Source organism: Dipodomys spectabilis, unplaced genomic scaffold, assembly GCF_019054845.1.
Source record: "Dipodomys spectabilis isolate Male_0828 unplaced genomic scaffold, ASM1905484v1 ptg000411l, whole genome shotgun sequence".
NCBI classification, from domain to species: Eukaryota; Metazoa; Chordata; class Mammalia; order Rodentia; family Heteromyidae; genus Dipodomys; species Dipodomys spectabilis.
The window spans coordinates 693,377-714,065 of record NW_024871088.1 but is presented as its reverse complement, the minus strand read 5'-3'; the positions used below and the strand labels follow the sequence as shown (position 1 = coordinate 714,065).

General features: G+C 52.6%; 2 protein-coding genes across 4 annotated transcripts; both read left to right on the top strand.

The window, feature by feature from the left end:
• Window positions 1-946: 946 nt before the first annotated feature.
• LOC122097020 (renin binding protein) lies at window positions 947-9,968 on the top strand. Of its 3 annotated transcripts, XM_042667489.1 has the most exons (11): window positions 947-1,017; window positions 1,265-1,374; window positions 1,532-1,607; window positions 1,731-1,806; window positions 1,980-2,152; window positions 3,015-3,239; window positions 3,652-3,733; window positions 4,536-4,711; window positions 5,645-5,776; window positions 9,623-9,710; window positions 9,822-9,968. In XM_042667489.1, exons 2-11 carry the CDS (start codon window positions 1,268-1,270, stop codon window positions 9,950-9,952), a joined length of 1,266 nt encoding a protein of 421 aa, XP_042523423.1. In that variant the 5' UTR covers window positions 947-1,017; window positions 1,265-1,267; the 3' UTR covers window positions 9,953-9,968. The 3 variants fall into 3 exon arrangements, with proteins under 3 accessions (XP_042523423.1, XP_042523424.1, XP_042523425.1); XM_042667490.1 differs by lacking the exon at window positions 947-1,017 and having other exon boundaries at window positions 1,071-1,374; window positions 3,655-3,733; XM_042667491.1 differs by lacking the exons at window positions 947-1,017; window positions 3,015-3,239 and having other exon boundaries at window positions 1,072-1,374.
• Window positions 9,969-10,203: 235 nt separating this feature from the next.
• Naa10 (N-alpha-acetyltransferase 10, NatA catalytic subunit) lies at window positions 10,204-16,371 on the top strand. Its single transcript, XM_042667493.1, has 8 exons — window positions 10,204-10,384; window positions 10,816-10,914; window positions 11,264-11,322; window positions 12,932-12,977; window positions 13,064-13,179; window positions 13,397-13,441; window positions 15,224-15,308; window positions 16,077-16,371. Exons 1-8 carry the CDS (start codon window positions 10,364-10,366, stop codon window positions 16,305-16,307), a joined length of 702 nt encoding a protein of 233 aa, XP_042523427.1. The 5' UTR covers window positions 10,204-10,363; the 3' UTR covers window positions 16,308-16,371.
• The last annotated feature ends 4,318 nt before the right edge of the window (window positions 16,372-20,689 follow it).

Here is a 20,689-nt window from a genome sequence, read left to right as displayed (position 1 = left end):
GAAGCAAGCTGGGCAGCTGGAGGTCAGGCCTGACCTGCAGTGTTAGTCTGGCTTCCTAGCAGCATCCTTTGTGGTGAAGAAGTCAGGGTCAAACTAGGTACTGGTGGTTCACCCCCATAATTCCAGCTAGGAGACTGTGATCCTAGGATTGCAATTCAAAGCCAGCCGGGGCAGGATAGTCCATGAGACGCCTATCTCCAACTAACCATGAGAAGACTAGAAGTGTTGCTTGTTGCTGTGGCTCAAGTGGTGGAATGCTAGCCTTGAGTGAAAGAGCTCAGGAATAGAACTCGGGCCCTGAGTTCAAGCCCCAGGACCAACACACACACACACACACACACACACACACACACACACACACACTCAGGACCAGTGGCTGTACCCATCTCTGGTTTCAAGCATTTCCAGCTGCCCCCTCTCTTCCTGTACCCAGCCGCACACTAGTGAGGACCGCCAGCCTCAACAGTCCTCCGATCCAGTTCCCTTCACCAGAAGCTCTCCTTGTCTCCTCATCCAGCATTTCTCACCACGTGGATCTTTTTCTCTTTTCTTTTCTTTTCTTTTTTTTTGCCAGTCCTGGAGCTCGAACTCAGGGTCTGGGCACTCTCCTTGAGCCTCTGTAGGCTCAAGGCTAGCACTCTACCACTTGAGCCACAGTGCCACTTGCAGCTTTTTCTGTGTATATGGTACAGAGGAATAGAACCCAGGGCTTCATGCATGCTAGGCAAGCACTCTACCACTAAGCCACATTCTCAGCCCGTCACAAGGATCTTGAGCCAAGGGTGCCCAGTAGAGGCCATCAAAGCTCTCTACCCAACTCTAACAGAGGGTCGGAAAGAACTGAGAGCAGCGGGAGTGGGGGTGGGGGAGGGGAGGACAAGCAAACCCCGCCCACCGCGTGGGCACCGCCCCCAACCCTCCAAACTCTGAGGAGGGGCTGGTGGGTGGGGCGCAGCTTGGTCAGCTGAGTGTCAGTCACGGGACCCGCCAGCAACTCCGTCGTCTTCCTGGAAGAAAGTGGGTGATGAACTGGGGTCTCTTGGGGTGGCAGTCCGGCGGGAGCGGGGCTCTCTTGGCTGGTCCCAGGGGATCGGTGGCGTGGAAAGCCCAGCGCAGACATGGGGTGGAAGGCTAGAAGGGGAGGGGGGTGAAGGGGTCAGGCAGCTGCGGAGCCCAGTGGAGCCCGCAGAGGAAACCGGTGCCCCAGGGCGTTGAGGAAGTCCCGGTAGGGAGCCCCGCATGTCCCCCGCCTGCCCGCCCCCAGGACATGGAGAGCGAGCGGGAGACGCTGCAGGTGTGGAAGGAGCGCGTGGAGCAGGAGCTGGACCGCGTGGTAGCTTTCTGGGTGGAGCATTCCCACGACCAGGAGCACGGGTGAGCTGCCCCGCCAGCGGCTCTGCCCCTCGCCCAAACCCCTGCCTCCCTCGGGCGACTCTCCGATCTGCTGGGGGGGGGGGCAGGGGAGCCAGGGAGCTTGTGGGGAGGGGTGCAAAGTTCCTCCCCGCTTTGCCTCGCCCCGGATGTCCCACAGGGGCTTCTTCACGTGCCTTGGCCACGACGGGAAGGTATTTGACGACCTCAAATATGTCTGGCTGCAAGCGAGGCAGGTGGGTAGCAGTGTCCTTGCAGCCTCGGTGCGGCACTCACCGCGGCCTGTCACTGCCACGCTGTGCTCCCCCGCCCCCATACACACACTCCTTCCCCACGGTGACCCCTCTGCCCCGCCGCAGGTGTGGATGTATTGTCACTTGTACCGCCATTTCCAGCGCTTCCACCAATCTCAACTTCTGGACTCAGCAAAAGCAGGTGTTGACTCCTCTCCCGCGTCCTCCCCCGCAAGGGCCTCACCCCTGTTCACTCAATAGAGCTGCCTCAAAGTGCCTGATTCTTGGGGGGCGGTGTTCCTTGGGAGGTGCCACGGCCTGGGGATGGGGCGGGTCTTCAGGAGTCCTGGCCAATGCTCGCTCCCCCACCACCAGGGGGCGAGTTTCTGCTGCGTTGTGCGCGTGTGGCTCCTCCTGGCAAGAAATGCGCGTTTGTCCTCACTCGGGACGGCCGCCCAAGCAAGGTGCAGCGGACCATCTTCAGCGAGTGCTTTTACACCATGGCCATGAACGAGCTGTGGAGGGTCACAGGGGATGTGCGGTACCAGGTGAGTGGGAAGAGGCTGCTGGCTCTTAGAGCTGCACCTTTAAAGCATGTCCTGCGTGGGACGCTGTTGGCTCATGCCTGTAGTCCTGGCTATTCAGGAGGCTGAGATCTGAGGATTGCAATGCCAAGCCAGCCTTCTTGGGAAAGTCCATGAGTCTTATCTCCAATGAACTACTCAGAAAAGTCTAGAAGTGGTGCTATGGCTCTACGTGGTAGAGCACGAGCCTTGAGCCAAAGAGGCTCAAGGACAGCCCCCAGTCCAGAGTTCAAACCCCAGGACTGGCACACACAAAACAGACATGTCCTGGGCTGGGAAGGTGGCTCGGTGGTAGAGTGCTTGCCTAGCATGCATGAAGCTCTGGGTTCCATTCCTCTCAGTACCACATACACAAAAAAAGCCAGAAGTGGTGCTGTGGCTCAAGTGTTAGAGCTCTAGCCTTGAGCAAAACAAGTTTAAGGCATAGTGCCCCGGTCCTGATTTCAAGCCCCAGGACTGACTGGCAAAAAAAAAAAAGGACATGTCCTGAGACCCTGCCATGGCTGCCCCATCTCTGGGCTGGAGGCCCCCACCCCACATGCCTCCATCCTATTGTACAATATGGCCCCTCTTTTCCCTAGAAGTCTCCTTCAACCACCTTGACCCCCAGGGTTCCAGCAGTGCCTTGTGCTTAGCTGGAGGGGTCCTCTGCCTCCTTCATGGGTCCCCTGTGCTGCTAGACCCCGGCCCCCAGCACTGAACACACCTCAAGGCCCGCCCTGGAGTTGTATTCCTGGTGCCCTGGAAGGCACCGGGGGCCTCAGCCTTCCCACCACAGGATCATGGGGGGCAAGGGATGCAGCCTCACCTGGGCCCCTCTCTGCAGAATGAGGCAGTAGGCATGATGGATGAAATCGTCCACTGGGTGCGGGAGGACCCCTCTGGGCTGGGCCAGCCCCAGCTCTCGGGCGCCCCCGCCGCGGAGCCCATGGCGGTGCCCATGATGCTGCTCCACCTGGTGCAGCAGCTCAGCGAGGACGATGCCGAGCTGGCAGGCAAATATGGCGAGCTGGAGGACTGGTGTGCCCACAGGATTCTGCAGCACGTCCAGGTGAAGTACCCCCCCCTCTCCCCACCCACCCTCCAGCTCTCCAGCAGTGCGCTCTGGGAGAACCTGGAAGTGCCTTGTGGGGAAGGTGGGTGGGGCTGAGCGTTGGAGGGACTGGGCGGTGGGTAGATCCTGCGGCCAGGAGATGGGGACCTCATCCCTATCCCACTCAGGCCTCCATGGGCTTCCCAGTTTGCCTCGCCTGCCCTTCCCCTCGAGCCTGCCCTTCCCCTCGAGAGGGCCGGGCCTGGAGCAAGGACTAGAGGCTGTTAGGCCCATGGGAATGAACCAAAATGCCATTCTGTGCTGCCAGGTGGGCGGGTAGACAGGAAGGAGGGGATTTTTTTAGGCTGATTCTTTTTAGCTGTCGAGCTAGGGCCCAGAAACAGAGCTGTCTTCTGCTCTTCCCTGGCAGAGGGGTGGACAGGTTGTGTTGGAGAATGTGTCAGTGGATGGCAAGGAACTTCCCGGTTGTCTAGGAAGACACCAGAACCCAGGTGAGGGGGCAGAGTGTGTTGGGCTCGTCTTGGAGAAAGAGAGCCTCAGCCTTGAACTTGAGATTTTAGCTGTGGGGAATTGCCTCCTCCCTTCTCCTTTCACCAAAGAGTAGACAGAAAGCCAGAGCAGGTGGCTCATGTGTATAATCCTAGCTGCTCAGGAGGCTGCAATCTGAGGATTTTGGTTTAAACCCAGCCCCATTAGGAAAGTCCTTGAGACTCTTAATTCCAAAATATAGCCAGAAGTAGAGCTGTGACTCAAGTGCCAGCCTTCAGCAAAAGAAATTAAGGGATAGCTCCCAGGCCCTGAGTTCAAGTCCCAGTACTGGCAGGCACACACAAAAAGGCATATGCAAGGCAGGCACTGGTGGCTCACGCCTGTCATCCTAGCTATTCAGGAGGTTGAGATCTGAGGATCAAGGTTCAGAGCCAGCCTGGGCAAGAAAGTCTTCAATTAACCACCAGATAGATATCCAGAAGTGGCGCTGTGGCTCAAGTGGTAGAGCACTCGCCTTGAGCTGAAAAGCTAAGAGACAGTGTCAAGGCCCAGAGTTCAAGCCCCTCGACTTCCGGGGGGGGGGGGGGGGAGGAGGATGGGGAAAGGCTTAGAGGATAGACAGGCTTGCCAAGTCTGAGGAGTGGCCCAGGTAGGACTGAAAGGGTGAAAACGGGGTCAACCCATGGGGGAGGGGAGTTCAGCACTATTCTTCCCGTTAGGGAGGGAGGAAAGGAGGGAGCAGGGCTTGAATGCCCCAAGACTGGGGGTCAGATCCCTTCCTCCCTTACCCTGACTTCTCTTCAGGCCACGCATTAGAAGCGGGCTGGTTCCTGCTACGTTATGCCAGCCGGAAAGAGGATCCCAAACTTCGAGCCCATATCATTGACAAGTTCCTCCTGCTGCCCTTTCACTCGGGATGGGACGAGGAGCACGGAGGCCTCTTCTACTTCAAGGACGCTGACGGTCTCTGCCCTACCCAGGTGAGAGAGCCCAGGGCCTCAGATGGCTGGCCTGGCCCTAAGGCTTTCTGTCCAGTCATCAGCCTGCTCTAACAGAAGCAGAAACTGGGGCTGGATTTAAACCTAGAGCTCAAAACTTAACCCAGCCGGGTGCCAGTTGCTCACGCCTGTCATCCTAGCTACTCAGGAGGCTGAGATCTGAGGATCGAGGTTCGAAGCCACCCTGGGCAGGAAAGTCTATGAGACTCTTATCTCCAATAAACCACCAGAAAATTGGAAGTGATGCTGTGGCTCAAGTGGTAGAGTGCTCATCTTGAGCTGAAGAGCTGAGGGACAGCGCCCAGGCCCAGAGTTCAAGCCCCATTAAACCTATGTCATGGGGCTGGGAAGGTGGCTCAGTGGTAGAGCGCTTGCCTTGCATGCATGAGGCCCTGGGTTCGATTCCTCAGCACCACATAAGCAAAAAGAAAAAAGCCAGAAGTGGCGCTGTGGCTCAAGTGGTGGAGCGCTAGCCTTGAGCTGAAGAGCTGAGGGACAGCGCCCAGGCCCAGAGTTCAGGCCCCATGACTGGACCCCCCCCCCCAAAAAAAAAAGACCTATGTCACTTGGTCGCAGTCAGAAGCAGGGCCTTGACCATTCGGAGGTCTGCGCTGGCCCAGGTGGGAACAATGTTCAAGGGGTGTGAAACATCCTGGCTCAAACAGGACCTTTCAATTCAAGGGCTAAAGGGGGGTCCCACCCCCCCTCTATCCTGTTAAGGAATTGCTTGGGATGCGTTCAGGTCAGTAAGCTAGAACCATTCTGAGGATCATTCAGGACACCGTCCCCCTCAGTATCTCATATAGCACCCTGAACCTGGTGAAGACTGAGCAGGGACAAAAGGATGGGGTGAGGTCCTGCTGAGAAGGCTGCAGCCCCCCCACTTTCCATCACCTGCCTGTGCTTTGCTCTCAGCTGGAGTGGGACATGAAGCTCTGGTGGCCACACTGTGAGGCCATGGTTGCCTTCCTTATGGGTTACCGTGACAGCGGGGACCCTGCTTTGCTGCGCCTCTTTGACCAGGTGGCTGAGTACACCTTCCGCCAGGTGAGCACATCCTTGTCCCCTCCTGGCCCAGAGGAGATGGGAGGGAGGTAGGGGAGGAAGTGGACCTAGGCCCTGGCCAGGGCAGGGGCTGTGCGTGCTAAGAGCATGGCTGTGCTGCTAGACACAGGACATCTTGGGGTGACACAGGAGCTGAGACAGAATTTCTGAGCCTTGAGTTGAGAGGAGAGGTCAAGGATGGCCAGAGGCTCGGGGCAAGCTAAGCTGTTTCTTTTTCTCTCATTTTTTGGTCAATCATGGGGCTTGAACTCAAGGTCTGGGTGCTGTCTTGGAACTCTTTTGCTCAAGAGTATTGCTCTACCACTTGAGCTACAGTGCCACTTCTAGTTTTGATTTCTTTTTTTTTTTTTTTGGCCCGGTCGTGGGGCCTGAACCCTGGGCCTGGGCACTGTCCCTCAGCTCTTCAGCTCAAGGCTAGCGCTCTACCACTTGAGCCACAGTGCTACTTCTGGCTTTTTTCTTTTTGCTTATGTGGTGCTGAGGAATCGAATCCAGGGCCTCAGGCATGCAAGGCAAGCACTCTACCACTGAGCCACCTTCCCAGCCCGTGGCTGAGATTCTTATCTGGAGTCTATGAGCTTGAGACCTTAGAGAAAATTAGAATTTGCACTAACTTGTAACTGAAATCTAACACTATTTCCATTTTGATTAGAGCCAACCACATTCTTGCTGTGTTTCTATTACAATACAATTGGAACGACATCTTTAGCCATCTCACTTGTTTACTATTATCTCCAAACAGCACAAATACCACACCTGTGTCTGCATCTCACTACTGAATGTATTCATTAAAGAATAGGCCACTGGTTTAAAACAAAATGGGAAGCTGGTGGCTCAAACCTGCAGTCTTAGCTACTCAGGAGGCTGATATCTGAGGATTGCATTTGAAGCCACCCCTGGCAGGAAAGTCTATGAGACTTTTATCTCCAATTAACTACCAAACAAGTTGGGCATGGAGTTGTAGCTCAAGTGGCAGAGTGCTATCCTTGAGCACAAAAACCTAAGGACAGCACCCAGGCCTCAAGTTCAAGCCCCAGGACCAGCACTATATATACATATATATATGTGTGATATACATACATATATATCATATATATATCATATACATAATCACATATATATATATATATATATTTTTTTTTTTTTTTTGCCAGTCCTGGGCTTGAACTGAACTCTGGGCCTGGGCGCTGTCCCTCAGCTCTTCAGCTGAAGGTGAGCGCTCTACCACTTGAGCCACAGCGCCACTTCCGGCTTTTTCTGCTTACGTGGTGCTGAGGAATCGAACCCAGGGCCTCATGCATGTGAGGCAAGCACTCTACTACTGAGCCACCTTCCCAGCCATATATATATATATGAACAGGTTAGAAATAACATTAAGCCGGGCGCTGGTGGCTCACGCCTGTAATCCTAGCTACTCAGGAAGCTGAGATCTGAGGATCTCGGTTCAAAGCCAGCCCGGGCAGGAGAGACCGTGAGACTCCTATCTCCAATAAACCACCAGAAAACCGGAAGTGGCGCTGTAGCTCAAGTGGTAGAGCGCTCTCCTTGAGCTGAAGAGCTGAGGGACAGCGCCCAGGCCCAGAGTTCAAGCCCCACGACCGACAAAAAAAAAAAGAAATAACATTAAACAATCACAAGAGCTAGAGCTAGATGTGTGGTACACAGTTGTGCTTCCAATACTCTGGAGGCTGAGGAAAGAGGATCATGAGATATTGTGACCAGCCTGACTCAGTGTCAAATGAAACCAAACCAAACAAACAAAAACTTGTAACCAACAGGTAGGTCATTATGCACTAAGCAACAAAACAATGTGTAAAACAAAAATCCAGGTATCCAGAAAAAACTGAACAGAAAACACAGAAAATCTTTACTATCTCTTGTTGTTAGTAATGGGGCTTGAACTCAGGGCTTGAGCTCTTTTGCTCAAGGCTTGTCCCTCTACTGTGAGCCATAGCACCACTTCCTGCTTTCTGGTAAGTAAGTGGAGATTTGAGTCTCAGGGACTTTTCCTACCTGGGCTGGCTCTGAAAGGTGATCCTCAGATCTCAGCCTCCTGAGTAGCTAGGATTATAGGCATGAGCCACTGGTGGCTAGCTCTTTACTTTTTTTTCTCCTTTTTTTTTTGTGATGCTAGTATATTGTCTTCCTGTGTCCAAGTGAAATGTAAGTCATGAAAAGGCATGAGCAGTGTTACAAAAAATGAGGGAAAAAAAAAGTCAGGGCCAGCGGCTCCTATCTAATTCTAGCTTCGTAGGAGGCTGAGATCAAAGTCTGAAGGAGGATCAAAGTCTAAAGCCAGCCTCAGCAGAAAAAAAAGTCCACGAGACTCTTGTCTCCAAAATAACCAGCAAGGCTGGACACCAGTAATCTTAGCTACTTGGGAAGCTGACATTTCAGGATCTCAGTTTGAAGCCAGTGTTGGCAGAAAAGGTCATGAGACTGTTATTTCCAATTAAGTAGCAAGAGGCTGAAAGTGGAGGTGTGGCTCAAGTGGTAGAGCTCCAGCTGTGAGTGAAAAAGTCGTGAAAACAATACCAGAAAAAGAAAAAGGATATAGAACTAGTTTTTACCTCATATGAAGAACACATCATCGTGTCACAATTTAAGACTTGACTGGCTCTCTACCACTTAAGCCACACCTCTAGGTTTGCTTTTAACTAAAGAGATGAAGTCTCAAGAGCTTTTCTGCCCAGGCTGAGATGGATAGATCTCAGCTTCCTGAGCAGCTGGGATTATAGGTGTGTAAGGAGGTTTTGATAGTGGACTTTAATGCACCTGGTTTGTTTACTCTAGGATCCCGAGAAGGGGCCCCATCTACTTATCAGTGAGGAACAAGAGCGTCAGCTGGGGTCTTTGAGCACATCTTGGGAGATCTGGAAGAAGTGAAAGGCCTGGGTGGAATGGGTGCTGGGTGGGGTGTAGGTGGGGAAGAGTTCAGAATGGGTCATTTGAGCCAACCTACCTGGTGTCCCCCCATCAGAAACAGCAGACACTGGGCAGGGGTAGATGAGGAATGTGCATGCAGTCTGTGGGACTGGGGGAACAGGAATTCCAACGGAGTCACAAGTTTCCTGGCACACAAGCATCCATCAGGATTTTACTTTAAATCTATTGTATACAATACAGTTTACATAAACTTTTTTTTGTTGGTTGTGGGGCTTGAACTCTGGGCCTGGACACTTTCCCTCAGCTCTTCAGCTAAAGGCGAGCACTCTACCACTTGAGCCACAGCACCACTTCCAGCTTTTTCTGCTTATATGGTGCTGAGGAATGGAACCCAGGGCCCCATGTGTGCAAGGCAAGCACTCTACCACTGAGCCACCTTCCCAGCCCCCACTTTCCAGGTTTTGAGTGATTAATTGGACATAAGAGTCTCTAGGGGACTTTTCTGCGCAGGCTGGCATGGAACCATGATCCTCAGATCTCAGCCCCCTGAGTAGCTAGGATTACAGGCAGGAGCCACCAGCACCCAGCAAGGATTGTTTAGTTTTTGTTTTGCTAGAGTACTAGGGTTTGAACTCAGTGCTTTTTGTTTGGTAGGCTGTGTTCAAGCACTTGAGCCAGGTCTCCAGCCTTTAAGTATTCATTTCAGAGTTAGGACAGTGTCAACACCTGTATACACCATCAGGCTAATAGACCCCAGGTGTAGGGCTGATTTGATTCCCTGTTCCAGTCCACCAGCAGCACAAGGCCTGCTGCGCGTCAGGGCTCCCAGCTCTCCTTTTCAACCAGGATGTGTGGTCGCCGGACAGCAAGGGCCTCTCCCTCCCTCACCCTGGCACCGGGATGTGGGGCTTGCGGGTGGTAGCTGTCACTGTCTCCTTACAGTTCCGCGATTCCGAGCGTGGGGAATGGTTTGGCTATCTGAATCGAGAGGGGAAGGTGGCGCTGACCATCAAGGGGGGTCCTTTCAAAGGTGAGTCCCCAGCGACTCAGCAGGGCTGGTTGGGGGTCGGGGGGTCGTGGCAATCGGGTCACTCCCCCTTCCCAACCCGTGTGCGTGCTCGTGCCTCCCCCGCCCCCGCAGGCTGCTTCCACGTGCCCCGGTGTCTAGCCATGTGCGAGGAGATGCTGAGCTCCCTGCTGAGCCGCGTCGCCACGGACCCCGACCCCAGCTGCTCCCCTTCTTCGGTCCCCGCCCGCGGAGGCGCGAAATAAAATAGCTTGATCCACCTGCCAGTGTGTGCACGTTCTGTGGGCCCGCAGGAGGGGGACGGTGACCGCCCGGCATTGCTGCCAGACAGGCACCGGCTCGCCCGGCCGGCGCCGCGCCCATCCGCGCCCACGCCCAGCGCGCTGGCCGGTCGCTGTCATTGGCCCGGTGGGCGGGCCCGCCCTGCGCGCGGGACCACCCTGCACATTGGCCTGCGGCCAGGAGGGCGGGTCGAGCGATCTCCGTACTTCCGGTCGGTGACCGGCCCGGAGCGCGCCGCCTCTTCCGCTGCCGCTCCGGAGAGCCGGTTCCTTAGCTCCAGCCCTGGCCCGGGTCGCCCCTGCGTTGCTCTGGAGCGCAGCGGCAGCTGACTGCGCGTTCACGATCTGCTGGGACCCGCAAGCCCCGCCGCCGTTATGAACATCCGCAATGCTAGGGTGAGGGGCCGGGGCGGGAGGCTGTCCGCGCCGCGTGGGCGCCGGGCTGGGTGGCCGCGTGCGCATGCTCTCAGGGGACCCGGTGGCCCTGCGCTCCTGTGGCCGCGTGATCTGAAAGGCTGAGTGAGCCCGCAGAGGCTGCAGGGCGCGCTGGGCTAGGGTCGCGAAGGTCCCCGGCTTGCCTGATGTCACAGCTCCGTGGGGTGGGCTCCCGGAACCTCCTGCCTTTCTAGATCCTTTCTGGGAAGGGGTATTTTGTACAGCGGCTGTGGGCCAGGCCGCGTGCAAAGTCACATATTCACAGCCCTGCCCAGCTCCAGGGGAGGGCAGTCGGAGAAGATGCTAGATCAGGAGCCGGGTTCTCGCCTGACTGAGGCCTACTTAGTCACCGCAGCCCGGGACTGAGTGCGGGCCCCTGTGCCCCCCTGCAGCCCGAGGACCTGATGAACATGCAGCACTGCAACCTCCTCTGCCTGCCTGAGAACTACCAGATGAAATACTACTTCTACCACGGCCTCTCCTGGCCCCAGGTGAGCAGCGTTTCAGTAGGTCCAGGAAGGAATGGCTAAGACCATGAAAGAGCCCAGGGAGTTGTATGGCCTGCTGATGCCATGCAGAGGCACAGGGGAAAGTGCCTGAAGGGAGCATGGAACCCTGGCAGGGTAGGAGCCCCGTTCCTACCTTGTGTCTGTTCTCATTCAGGTCTGGGAAAGGCACACACAGTGTGGTTTAGGGGAAACAGAGCCACTCAGCCAGGAGGTCTCAAGCTGTCAGAACTCACCCCTGCTGTCAGGCACGAGGCAGGAGGCCACAGCGGGAGATCCTCCAGCCTGCTCCGATGCAAACTGATTTTCTGACTTCCTTTTCTTCTGTCACCAGCTCTCTTACATTGCTGAGGACGAGAATGGGAAGATTGTGGGGTACGTCCTGGCCAAAATGTGAGTCATCAAAAAGAAAGGAATCTAGTTCTGGGGCTGGGAAGGGATCAACCATGGGTGGAGGAAGCCAACACTGTCCAGACCTAGAAACACTGCTGTGGGTTTTAAAAAAATGACTGGATTATTTTTTAGGACAACTTAAGTCTGGAAAAATTGAGCAGAAGGTACAGGGTTCCATATAATATCTTTCTTTGCAAATGTGTTGTGTTGCACTCATGGACATGTAGCTTCAGCGGCAGAGCACCAGTCTTCAGTGAGAGGATGAGCTTGAACTGGCACAAAACCAAACCGAAGCAAACAGAAACATGTTGCACTTGAGAAGTACTTGTTTTAAGTGAGGATACAGTACTGATGATACATTGTAATGATACAGATACCTTGTAACTAAATGCCTATTTTTTTATGCCAGTGGGAGGGGGGGAGAACTCAGGGCCTGGGTGCTGTTCCTGAGCTTCTTTTGCTCAAGGCTAGTGCTTTGCCACTTGAGCCACAGCTCCACTTCTGGCTTTTTTGGAGTACTTTATTGGAGATAAGAGTCTCACAGACTTTCCTGCCCAGGCTGACTTTCAACCATGATCCTCAGATCTCAGCCTCTTGTATAGTTAGTATTACAGGCATGAGCCACCAGTGCCAGGGACTACTGTGCGTTAAAAAAAAACAATGGGGGGCTGGGAATTTGGCTCAGTGGTAGAGCGCTTGCCTTGCATGCCTGAGGCCCTGGGTTCGATTCCTCAGCACCACATAAGCAAAAAGAAAAAAGCCAGAAGTGGTGCTGTGGCTCAAGTGGTAGAGTGCTAGCCTTGACCTGAAGAGCTGAGGGACAGTGCCCAGGCCCAGAGTTCAGGCCCCACGACCGGACCCCAAAACAAACAAACAAAAAAAATGATGGGAGGGCTGGGAATGTGGCTTAGTGGTAGAGTGCTTGCCTAGCATGCATGAAGTCCTGGGTTCAATTCCTCAGTACCATATAAACAGAAAAGGCCAGAAGTGGCACTGTGGCTCAAGTGGTAGAGTGCTAGCCTTGAGCAAAAAGGTCAGAGACCGTGCATAGGCCCTAAATTCAAACCCCAAAACTGGCACAAAAAAAAAAAAAAAAAATATATATATATATATATATATATATATATATATATATATAGGGGCTGGGAAGGTGGCTCAGTGCTTGGCCTTGCCTTTTGCATGCATGAGTTGGGTTCAATTCCTCAGCACCACATAAACATAAAAGGCCAGAAGTGGTGCTGTGGCTCAAGTGGTGGAGTGCTAGCCTTGAGCTGAAGAGCTGAAGGACAGCGCGCAGGCCCAGAGTTCAAGCCTCACGACCGACAAAACAACAACAACAAAAAATTAATAGGATTTTTTCAGGGCAACTTAAGTTTGTGGAAACATTAAGCAGAAGGTACAGAGTTTCCATATAACCTCTTTCCTGGGTTTCTTCCTTTGCAAATATGTTGCATACATGGACATGTGGATTCAGTGGTAGAGCGCCAGCAACCTGATCCCTGACATTCTCAGCCCAAGTCTAGGATACCTTTGTCTCAGCCTCAAGGAATTTGCACTGCTAACTTTGCCTACCCGAGGCTCCTTTCTAGGCCCCTCCTTTTTCCTGCAGGGAAGAGGACCCAGATGACGTGCCCCATGGACATATCACCTCACTGGTGAGTAGAGCTCGCTGAGGCTTGGGCCTGGATGGATGGGGGAGGGGCAGCCGTCACCGTCCCACTCCTACTCCATCTTCTTCCAGGCTGTGAAGCGTTCCCATCGGCGCCTTGGCCTGGCTCAGAAGCTGATGGACCAGGCCTCTCGAGCCATGATAGAGAACTTCAATGCTAAATACGTCTCCCTCCATGTCAGGAAGAGGTGGAAGCCAAGCTGAGGGAAGGGGCAATGTGGGGGAGGGGGAGGCAGACTTACCATCTTCACAAGGGTTCTGGGGTGCCCTGCCTTTTGGAGAAGACCTGGGAGGAAGTAGGATTAGTGGGAAGGGTGGACCAGGAGGAGGGGCAGGACCTGGACATGGCCTGCCTACTTGCTTGGCCAAGTTTGTGCAGCTCAGCAGTGCCTTGTTCCCCTGCAGTAACCGGGCCGCCCTGCACCTCTATTCCAACACCCTCAACTTTCAGTAAGTACATCGATGTCTTTCTGTGGGGTATGGTACCGAGTTGGGCCAGGACAGGGGGGACTGGGAAGGGGAGGAGGCAGTAGACTCCAGACATGTCTCTATATTCAGTGGCTACTGGCTGACGAGCTGCCTGGTGAGGTCTACCCCAGGTGAGATGTGGAACCAGAAGCCTGGATGTCTTCTGGGTATAGGAATATTTAGCAGCTGGTGGAGGCTTTTTTTGGGGGGGAGGGGTGGTCCTGGGACTTGAACTCTGCCTGGGCACTGCCCCTGAGCATCTTTGTCTCAAGGCTAGCACTCTATCACTTGAGCCAAAGCACCACTTGCAGCTCTTTTTGTTTTGAGGAGCTTATTGGAAATATGAGTCTCATAGCCTTTGCAACCTGGGCTGGCTTTGAACCGTGATCCCCAGATCTCATCCTCATGAGTAGGTAGATTACAGGCGTGAGCTACACCGCCAAGCCTGGTGAAGGCTTCTTAGAGTGAGTTTGGAGTTGGTGAGTGATAGGCTTTGTGTATGAACAGAGGTTGAGAGGCAGGATGTCCCAAAAGTCACCCACAAGGATCCGTGTGTGAGAAGAAAAGGGAGTTGCAGGAAGGAAGGGCTGAGGGCAGGCATGGCATGGGACTGAGAGCCCTGAGCATTGTGGTAGGCGGGGGCAGGTCTGCTCAGAACATGGCTTCTCTGTGTCCCTCAAGGGAGACAAAACCTGGCAGTGCCCAGTATAGGTAAAAAGCCATGTGAGAGTAAGGCTGAAGTGGGCAGCCCATGGAGGGCCCACTGAGGCACACTCAGCTGTGGTGTGAAGGTAGGGTGAAGAGAAGGTCTGGGCAGGGCAGTGGCTTGGAACAGGTTCAACACCCAATCCAGGGAGAATCCTTTGACCCAGCCAAGGATGCATCTAAGACTTGTTTCATGGGAATTGCCAACAATTCCTTTGTTTTTAAGTAGCAATCAAGTCTTGCTTCTTCTCCAGCCGCCCTCCGGCAGCTCTAGCACCCTCTCCTGGTTCCCAGCACTAGTGCTGAGCAGAAGACCCAGCAATTGCTCAGTAAATGAAAGAGAACAAAGGGAAGGGAAGGAAGAATACTGGATTCAGAGCTTCAGCTCACAAGACACCAAAGCCTGATTGGTGGCTCACGCCTGTGATCCTAGCTATTCAGGAGGCTGAGATGGGAGGATGGCAGTTCAAAGCCAGGTCAGGCAGAAAAGCCCATGAGACTCCATCTTCAGCCAAGAGGAACTTAAGGCCCTGAGTTCAAGCCCCAGTACACACACACACACACACACACACGCACACGCACACGCACACACACACACGACACCACAGAAACAAGTCATTACTAGTCAATCTAAGGATAGAGCAGCAGGCAATGTAATGGATGCTTAATACTAGCCTTTTGTGGGTTCAACAGAGAAGTGCATGGTGGAAATGTGACTACTTAAAACACCTTTGTTGTTGTTGTTCATGGGGCTTGAACTTGAAATCCAGGGCACTGTCCCTGAGCTTTTTGAGCCACAGCTCCACTTCTGATGGTTCAGTTGTTAATTGGAGATAGGAGTCTTCGGGGGCCTTTTCTGCCCAGGCTATTTTTGAACCGTGATCCTCAGATCTTAGTTTCCTAAATAGCTAGAATTATAGGCATGAGCCACCTGCACCCAGCTGAAAGAGTTCTTTCAGGATGAGCAAAATCAGTCAGGATAATGACACCCAATTAGTAGATGCTACAGAAGACCAGGAGACTTTGCCCATAGGTTGGCTTGGATTTTCCTTCCTTCAGGATCAGCGAAGTGGAGCCCAAATACTATGCAGATGGAGAAGATGCATATGCAATGAAGCGGGACCTCACTCAGATGGCTGATGAGGTAAGAGCCCTGCAGCCAAGGAGCTAGATGGCCAGCCATATGACACAGCAGCCCTGACCCAGGAGGCTGGGTGAGACTGGCTTCGGGTGTCAGCTCTTGTGTTACGTGTGTGTGTGTGTGTGTGTGTGTGTGTGAGAGAGAGAGAATGTGAGTGTGTGTGTGAATGTGAGTGTGTGCATGTGTATGCACCTGTCCTGGGGCTTGAACTCAGGGCCTGGGTGCTGTTTCTGAGCTTTTTCTCAAAGCTAGCACTCTATCATTTGAGTCACAATGTGACTTCTGGCTTTTTCTGAGTAGTTTATTGGAGATAAGAATCTCACAGCCTTTCTTGCCTAGGCTGGCTTTGAACCATGATCCTCAGATCTCAGCCTTCTGAGTAGGTAGGATTATAGGCATGAGCCACTGGTGCCTAGTAGAAGACCCTCTCTAGACACACTGGGATGGTTAGAGGTCAGCTATGGACTTTCTTGCTCAGGACTGGGAAGAAAGGTGAGGCCAGGCCTCCTGGGAGGCAGGACATTCAAGGGACACTGGTCTGTCTTGGGGACTCCCAGCAGCCCAGCACACATGAGTGTTTACTCATATAACAGGGCAGCAAATAGACCAGGTCTCCTCACCCCGTTCTTACGTCCAGCCCTGGTCTTGCTGCCTCTCCCTGTGTCCCTTTCCCCAGCCAGCCACAATGCCTGGCTCCCCTTTTCCTATCATCTGGCCACCTAGAGCCTGTCTTTTTGCACCCACTTCTCCCTGGGCTTCTTCTGTCCACAGCTGCGGCGGCACCTCGAGCTGAAAGAAAAGGGCAGGCACGTGGGTGCTGTGGAGAACAAGACGGAGAGCAAAGGCAACGCGCTTCCAGGCTCAGGAGAAGGCTGTCGTGAAGAGAAGGGCCTGGCTGGCGAGGATAGTGGAGGGGACAGCAAGGACCTCAGTGAGGTCAGCGAGACCACAGAGAGCACAGACGTGAAGGACAGCTCAGAGGCCTCTGACTCGGCCTCCTAGAGCCTGTCCGCCCCATCCTCCCCCATGAGCTTTCACAATAAACTTCACTTGTGGCCTTGGGGAATTAGTGTGTGTGTGTGAGAGAGTGAGTGCATATTTGGGATGGGGGTGCCTCTCCCCACTTCCTGTGCCCAGAAGACTGCATTTTGGCCCAGAACAACCTGCCAAGGAAGAGGTGTTTTTTTTTTTTTTTTTAATGGCTTTGGGGATGCAAATGGAGAGGACGCATGCGCAGTGAAGCAGGACTGCACTGAGATGCAACAAGGTAAGAGGCCTGCGTCCAAGGGATGATGGAAAGGTGGCTGGTCTTATGACATGGTGGCCCTGACACAGGAAGCTGGGTGAGACTGGCTTTGGGTGCCAGCTCTTGCATTACAGACTGGCAGTTAGGACTTCTCTTCTATAAACCTCCTTGGGTTGTGCAGGTACGTTGTGGCTGGATTCAGAGGAGGCCACCTGCCCCAATTCTGTTTTCTGAGATAGAATCCCACAGGCACCCTGTGGCCTTGGGGAATCTGTGTGTGGGTATGTGTGTGCGCAGCTGTGCTTCTGCTTCGATGGGCTTCTGTGTCCTCACAAATGCTCCAGGGGTGAACTCGATGTTTGATGTTCTCTTGGACTTTTTTGTGCTGGTCCTGGGGTTTGAACTCAGAACCTGGGCATTGTCCCTGAGCTGCTTTTGCTCAAGACTAGTGCTCTATCACTTGAGCCACAGCTCTACTCCTCCCCCCCTTCTTTGAATAGTTTATTGGAGATAAATATCTCATGGATTAAAGAAAAAATCTCATGGATGGAGCTGGGAAGGTGGCTCAGTGGTAGAGTGCTTGCCTTGCATGCACGAGGCCCTGGGTTTGATTCCTTAGCACTACATAAGCAGAAAAGGCTGGAAGTGGCACTGTGGCTCGAATGGTAGAGTGCTAGCCTTGAGCTGAAGAGCTGAGTAGCTGAGGAAAAGTACCTAGGCCCAGAGTGCAGGCCCCACGGACTCCCCCTCAAAAAAGTAAAAAATGAAAAGAATCTTATGGACTTTTCCTGCCTGGACAGGCTTCACACTATATTCCTCAGATCTCAGCCTCCCGAGTAGCTAGTTTTACAGGTGTGAGCCCCTGGTGCCCAGCTCTAGAGGCCTTCTAACTGTTCACACTGAGTGGATGTGTTTGTAGGGACAAGCCTGGGCTGGACACTGATTCCTGGGCAGTTCTACCTTTAGTTTCCTTCATTGCTTCTTTGCCCTTCCATTTCTGTGTCCCACCTTCAGCCCGTCTTCCGTACTTCCCTACGCAGCTCCAGTTTGTACCTCCTGGATTTCAAGTGCCTTTGCCTAGCTGCTTGCTGGACTTTTCTGAATATGCTCTATTTGGATAATGGCCCAACCAGCCACTCAAGCTGATAAAACCCTGAAGTATTCCTGATTCCTCCCCTGCCACCCCGATAGCCAGTGTCCAACTTGCTGTTGTGTTTTCAATTCATATTATTATTATGCTGGTCATGGGGCCTGAACTCTGTCCCTCAGCTCTTCAGCTAGCACTCTACCACTTGAGCCACAGCACCACTTCTGGCTTTTTCTGCTTATGTGGTGCTAAGGAATCAAACCCAGGGCCTCATGCATGCAAGGCAGCACTGAGCCACCTTCCCAGCCCCCCCCCCCCCCAAGTTATTTAGGATATGATTCTGTTTATTCTGTGCCACTCCTGGGGCTTGAACTCAGGGCTTGGGTACTGTTCTTTTTTTTTTTTTTTTTGGGTCCTGTCGTGGGGCCTGAACTCTGGGCCTGGGCGCTGTCCCTCAGCTCTTCAGCTCAAGGCTAGTGCTCTACACCTTGAGCCACAGTGCCACTTCCAGCTTTTTTCTTTTTGCTTATGTGGTGCTGAGGAATCGAACCCAGGGCCTCATGCATGCAAGGCAAGCGCTCTACCACTGAGCCACCTTCTCAGCCTTTGGGGTACTGTTCTTGAGCGTCGTTGAGCGCTCTACTACCTGAACCATGATGCCTCTTCTGGCATTTTCTCAGTAGTGTAATGGAGATAAGAGTCTCATGAAAGCTAGCCATCCGTGACTCACGCCTGTAATCCTAGCTGCTCAGGAGGCTTGAGATCTGAGGATCGCGGTTTAAAGCCAGCTCGGGCAGGAAAATCTTGAAACCATTATCTCCAATAAACTACCAGAAAACTGGAAGTGGTGCTTTGGCTCAAGTGGTAGAATAATAGCCTTGAGCTGAAGAGCTGAAGGACAACGCCCAGGCTCAGAGTTCAAGCCCCACAAGTGGAAAAAGAAAGTCTCATGGACTTTTCCTGCCTGGGCTTGTTTTGAAGTGTCATCCTCAGATCTCAGCCTCCTGAGTAGCTAGGATTACAGTTTTGAACCATTTGGGCCCAGCTGAAATTGGCTTTTAAACTGCATTATTCATCCCTATCTCTTCCCCTCCTCTCCCCCACTCCCCAGGTCCTGGGGTTTGAACTCTGAGCCTGGGTGCTGTCCCTCAGTTTCTTTTGCACTCTACCAGTTGAGCCACAACACCACTTTTAGCTTTTTTTTTTTGAGTAGTTTATTAGATATAAGAGTCTCATGGACTTTCCTGCCTGGGCTGGCTTTGAACCATGATCCTCAGATCTCACCTGCTGAATAGCTAGGATTATAATAAGCATGAGCCACCAGCACTGGGGTATATGATTCCATTACATGAAATGTCTAGAACAGGTAAATCCATACATAATGAAAGCAGTGGTTACCAGGAGTTAAGGAAAGGGGAATGAAGTCTTGGCCAGTGGCATGGGATTTTTCAGGAAGCTGAGATCTGAGGATTGAAGTTCAAAGCCAGCCAGGGCAGGAAAGCCCATGAGACTCCCTATCTCCAGCAAACTACTCTCAGAAAGCCGGAAGTGGTGCTGTGGCTCAAGTGGTAGAGTGCTAGCCTTGAGCAAAAGAAGCTCAGGGACATACCCAGGCCCAGAGTTGAAGCCTAAGGACCAGTCACACAAACAAACAATGAATAGTACACTTTAAAAGAACCAATTTCAGTGCTGATGGCCCATAACTAATCCTTGCTATTCAGGAGGCTTGAGATCTTAAGGATCATGGTTCAAAAAGCCAATTACCCGGGCTAGGAAGGTGGCTCAGTGGTAGAGTCCTTTCATGCTTGAAGCCCTGGGTTCAATTCCTCAGCACTACATAAGTAGAAAAAGCCAGAGGTGGTGCTGTGGCTCAAGTGGTAGAGTGCTAGCCTTGAGCTGAAGAGCTGAGAGACAGCGCGCCCAGGCCCAGAGTTTGCGCCCAGGCCCAGAGTTCAGGCCCCATGACTGGAAAAAAAAATTAAAAGCCAATTAACCACCAAAACCCCAGAAGTGGAACTGTGCTTCAAGTGGTAGAGCTAACTTTGAGCAAAAAAAAACTAAACGACAACACCCAGGCACCTCAAAACAGCACAATATTAAACCCAGTTGTGTCTGTAATCCCAGCTAATTCGGAGGCTGAGATCCAGCTGGGGCACCCAAGTCCACGAGACTCTAACCAGCAAAAAGTTGGAAGTAAGCTAGGCACTGGTGGCTCCTGCCTATAATACTAGCTGTTCAGGAGGCTGAGATCTAAGGATTGCAGTTGGAAGCCAACCCAGGCAGGAAAGTCTCTGAGACTCATCTCCAATTGCCCACCAATAAACTGGCTCAAGTGGTAGAGAGCTAGCCTTAAGAGGAAACCCAAGTTCATGGCTTTTGAATTATATACCAAAAAAACAAAAAACAAACCATTATAATGGGGTTGGGAAAGTGGCTCAGTGGTAGAGCACTTGCCTTGCATGCATGAGGCCCTGGGTTCGATTCCTCAGCCCCACATAAGCAAAAAGAAAAAAGCCGGAAGTGGCACTGTGGCTCAAGTGGTAGAGTACTAGCCTTGAGCTTGAAGAGCTGAGGGACAGCGCCCAGGCCCAGAGTTCAGGCCCCACGACCGGACCCCCCCCCAAAAAAACCAAACAAACATTATGCATGGAGAGGAATGGACAAAGAATCACTAATTTTAGATGTGCTAAGTCTGGTAGTCTATAGGTAATGTATCTTTCTTTCCTTTGTGTGTTTGTGTGTGCTAGCCCTAGAACTTGTACTCAGAGCTTGGGCATTGTCCCTGAGTTTTTTAGCCCAAGGCTAACATTCTACCACTTGAACCACAGCTCCAATTTATTTTTGAGGTCTGCTATTTGTCTAAAACGACAGTGTCGGGTGCTGATGGCTCATGCCTGTAATCCTAGCTACTCAGCAGGCTTGAGATAAGAGTAACAGTGGGTGAATATGACAAAAGTACATTATATGCACTGAGAATATCACAAGGAAACCTTTTATACAATTAATATTCACTAATGAAAAAAGGGAGAAAAGTATCTCCACCCCTCTGGT

What these genes read in the sequence shown, in the direction of transcription:
- LOC122097020 (XM_042667489.1), top strand. Translation starts at nt 1,268, where the DNA reads ATGGAGAGCGAGCGGGAGACGCTGCAGGTGTGGAAGGAGCGCGTGGAG. An exon ending in AGGAAGACACCAGAACCCAG is followed by an intron (nt 3,734 to 4,535) that starts GTGAGGGGGCAG and finishes ACTTCTCTTCAG; the next exon opens with GCCACGCATTAGAAGCGGGC. An exon ending in CTGAGTACACCTTCCGCCAG is followed by an intron (nt 5,777 to 9,622) that starts GTGAGCACATCC and finishes GTCTCCTTACAG; the next exon opens with TTCCGCGATTCCGAGCGTGG.
- Naa10 (XM_042667493.1), top strand. Translation starts at nt 10,364, where the DNA reads ATGAACATCCGCAATGCTAGG. An exon ending in TGAACATCCGCAATGCTAGG is followed by an intron (nt 10,385 to 10,815) that starts GTGAGGGGCCGG and finishes GCCCCCCTGCAG; the next exon opens with CCCGAGGACCTGATGAACAT. An exon ending in TCCAACACCCTCAACTTTCA is followed by an intron (nt 13,442 to 15,223) that starts GTAAGTACATCG and finishes TCCTTCCTTCAG; the next exon opens with GATCAGCGAAGTGGAGCCCA.